Source organism: Saccoglossus kowalevskii, chromosome 10 (genome assembly GCF_978046115.1).
Source record: "Saccoglossus kowalevskii chromosome 10, keSacKowa6.1, whole genome shotgun sequence".
NCBI lineage: Eukaryota > Metazoa > Hemichordata > Enteropneusta > Harrimaniidae > Saccoglossus > Saccoglossus kowalevskii.
In genome coordinates this window covers 3,463,814-3,467,155 of record NC_140650.1, presented here as the reverse complement: position 1 = coordinate 3,467,155, position 3,342 = coordinate 3,463,814, and the positions used below count along the sequence as shown (strand labels likewise).

The 3,342-nt window shown below is 34.8% G+C and overlaps 1 protein-coding gene across 1 annotated transcript; it reads left to right on the top strand.

Moving 5' to 3' along the window:
• The first annotated feature begins 1,581 nt into the window (after positions 1-1,581).
• On the top strand, positions 1,582-2,972 carry LOC144352413 (uncharacterized). Its single transcript, XM_078009495.1, has 3 exons — positions 1,582-1,622; positions 1,903-2,017; positions 2,385-2,972. Exons 1-3 carry the CDS (start codon positions 1,582-1,584, stop codon positions 2,970-2,972), a joined length of 744 nt encoding a protein of 247 aa, XP_077865621.1.
• The last annotated feature ends 370 nt before the right edge of the window (positions 2,973-3,342 follow it).

The following is a 3,342-nucleotide window of genomic DNA, read 5'->3' as shown; positions in this document are numbered from 1 at the left end:
CTATGCTGTACTATCAAGATGATATTGACATTGGTGATGAGCGTTAGGATGAAGTGTCCACAGAACCATGACCATAGCAACCAGTTAAAAACACCGGTTTTCATTGGTCGTGTGACCTCAATTAATTTGCATACATGTAATTCTTAATAGATAACCAAATAGACGTGAATAACCTCGAGGTACGTTTATGGATGAGATTGTCAATATCCGCATCCATAGCAACCAGCTCAAAGCATTTATATATCTTTAAATCTTTACCTCCACATATAGGTAATCGACGAAATGTTTACATATTACGTGACAACGTGACAAATCTGAACACTGCCCTCTTTCAGCAACACTAACACTGTAGTTACAGTAGAAACGATGACAGGTATTCCAATCCTGACTCGCAAGCGGTTCAAATTTTAATGTCAATATCTTCTACATCAAACATCATTACAGTTCTAATGTTGGCGATATACATCATGCAGTGAGTTTCTAAACTCGATAACTCACGGAAGCTTTATAACACGATAAACTATTTCCACTTGTCATATGTGCCAAGGCTGCGCTGCTTATTACAACGACAAAGTGAAGTGCGTTGTGACCTTTGACCTGTAGTTATTATGCTAGGCAACAGACTTGGCATTCATTGCCAGACATCGATGAACACAAACGTATCTAAGTTAATCTGCGTTAATCATATTTCAAATACGTACATTTTGTTTTTTCCATATTTGAATAGAAGAATCCATCGAACCAAAACGGTAAGCGCATTTGTTCTATATTATATTGATTATCAACACTTGCATATTATCTACGGCATGATTTGAAGATTTTTAAGTTTTCTGTTTTCATCGGACTTTTGATATCCTGACAGCTGTGTCTTAAGAAGAAAATAAATAATTATCATTGGTAGAATGGAATGCCATTTATTAAGAAAAAAGTATAATAAATGCACTCGTGTGTTCTTTTTCAAATCTACAGATGGTTTAGTGGAAAGAATACAGTAGAGCTATATTTCATTGTCTTCATAGTAGGCACCGATATAACCGGTCATAAAATACTGGCAACTCTACTTCAATCAATGACCACGTGGTTTATTTACACAAGATGTTCTCAAGCGACCATGGTGACATTTTGTCAGGTTCATTGGCATACAACAACGTTCCGTGGTAGGTCCAGTTGAAACATTTCACAAACTATTTGTATTTTCACAAGTGTCGTAAGTTACAAAACCAATAAAAGAATAATTATTTAATGTGAGGATGGGAAGTTATGCTCGTGTAGGACAAGTTTTGAATAATTTAAAAGTGAGTGTTTTATGAAATAATTATAATTAATGTATTTAACTTGAATACAATGGGTTCAAATGTCTACGTCATATACACTTTACAACACAATATATATAAGACACAATATAAACCAATGAAGACAAATGTCTATTTACATAAATGTGAATAATAAAATGTTATTTTATACGAAATCCAGCTTGCTCATTTCCCAGCAGGTAGTGAATTTTTTTTTTTACCCAACTACATATAAAATATAAACTTCATATTCCAAATGTTTTATTCCAGAAGCATACAACTTACGAATATGCCGAAGAAAACAAAGCAGACATCTCTGAAAAATAAGATGTCAGTATTTGTGAATAGCCGTGCTACATTCTAAGAAGAACATACAAAGTAAAAAAAAAAAAAAAAAGCCAAAGGCAAAAGGTATGCCCCAACATAAACCTACATACTAAACAACATTGATTCAAACACAGGGTAGATTAGTAGTAGTGTATTGAAAGTATACGTCATATATACAGTACTATTGGTACACATGTATTGTAATTATTCATGTTATAAATATGGCACTTGTCGTATTACTAGGTACCGGTGTTACTAATATCTTATTGTTTTCTAATCGCAGAATCTTGGTTAATAACCTGTGGTCACTCGTACGAGGCACTGTCAATGCAATCACGGGCCTCGGGAAGGAATCTGTAAAAAGAAGAGAACGATCTCTGCCTCCACTGAATCAAAAAGTAACTTCGTTGAAGGGCAAGCAGAAAGAAATTACAGACGCGATATTGATACTTCCGCTGAGGTGAGTTTCTGTTGATCGATATAGCGCTCCGCGTACTGTCAATCCAGCTATCGAGTAATGTGCTATACTGGTCGTGCAGCTGTTTACGTAGTATTTCCCGGCGAAGAGTCTAGCAATTCAATACGTTGTACTGCCTTGGCAAAATGATTCAACATGCCCATGTAGAAGGAAACCATTTTGATTTAATGGGCAAGCATTCAATGGAAACAGACTGTGTTATAACAAATTAATAGTCTGAGTTAGTGGAAATACCAGGTAGGTGCTGCCAGCAAGTAATTTATTTGTATATCTGTTTGTACTGTTAGAACTACTGGTATGACCACAACCTATTAATATCAGAGACTGGCGAAGCAGTGAAAAACGGTATCCACGGACCACAATATGTATTTGATGTATGGCTGCAACTAATGACACATTGGTTTGACACTAAGGGCGTAAGAGTGTATTTGGTGTCTCCGTTCCTTGATGAAGAAATTCTGCAAAACATCTGTACTGTTATTAGTACATGTGGAAATGGAAAGAAGGGAGTCCTGGAAAGATTCATTATCAGAGAAAACTGTTACAACAACATCAAAATTAGCAACATCGTTAAGACTGGGTTGGATGCTGATGAGAAGAAGATATTCAAAAGATACATATCACGCGCCATCTATGTCACATACAACGAGCATTTTAATAAAACATACTTTCATTGTAAGTTTTTAGCAGGCGTCTATCCGTCCGGTGTGGTAGAGCTAATGGTAACAAGTGCCAATTTCACACGTACGCACTTGGGTGCTACATATCGGCAATTAGATTCATTGGAACTTAAGAAAACCAATTGGAATCACTTTGAAGCGAATTATATTGAGCCTTTGGTGGATTATACGTTTGAACATATTGTTAATGTATAATACGAAGTTATTCGGTTTTTATTATATTGACTCAAGTAATGATAAAGATTGTTCTTAACATAAAACATCTTATATATATTCTAAAGCATCTCTAGCAAGTTATAGATTGTTATATTGCATACAATTTAAATGCGTTTCAATGTAATTTACCATACTAAAGCTTCAGATGGTTTTAATCATGTAATGAAGTTATTATTTTTTTAAATGTCGATTTAACATACATGTTTGCCTCGCTTAAGGTGTGTTTAGAATGTGGTTTTAATCTTGTAATAATTAATTTTAAATATACTTAAAACAGGCTAAATAGATGTGATCATAAAATGATTTGGTTTTTACCATAGGATGGTATGGGAGGCCAAGTTTCCCTGGC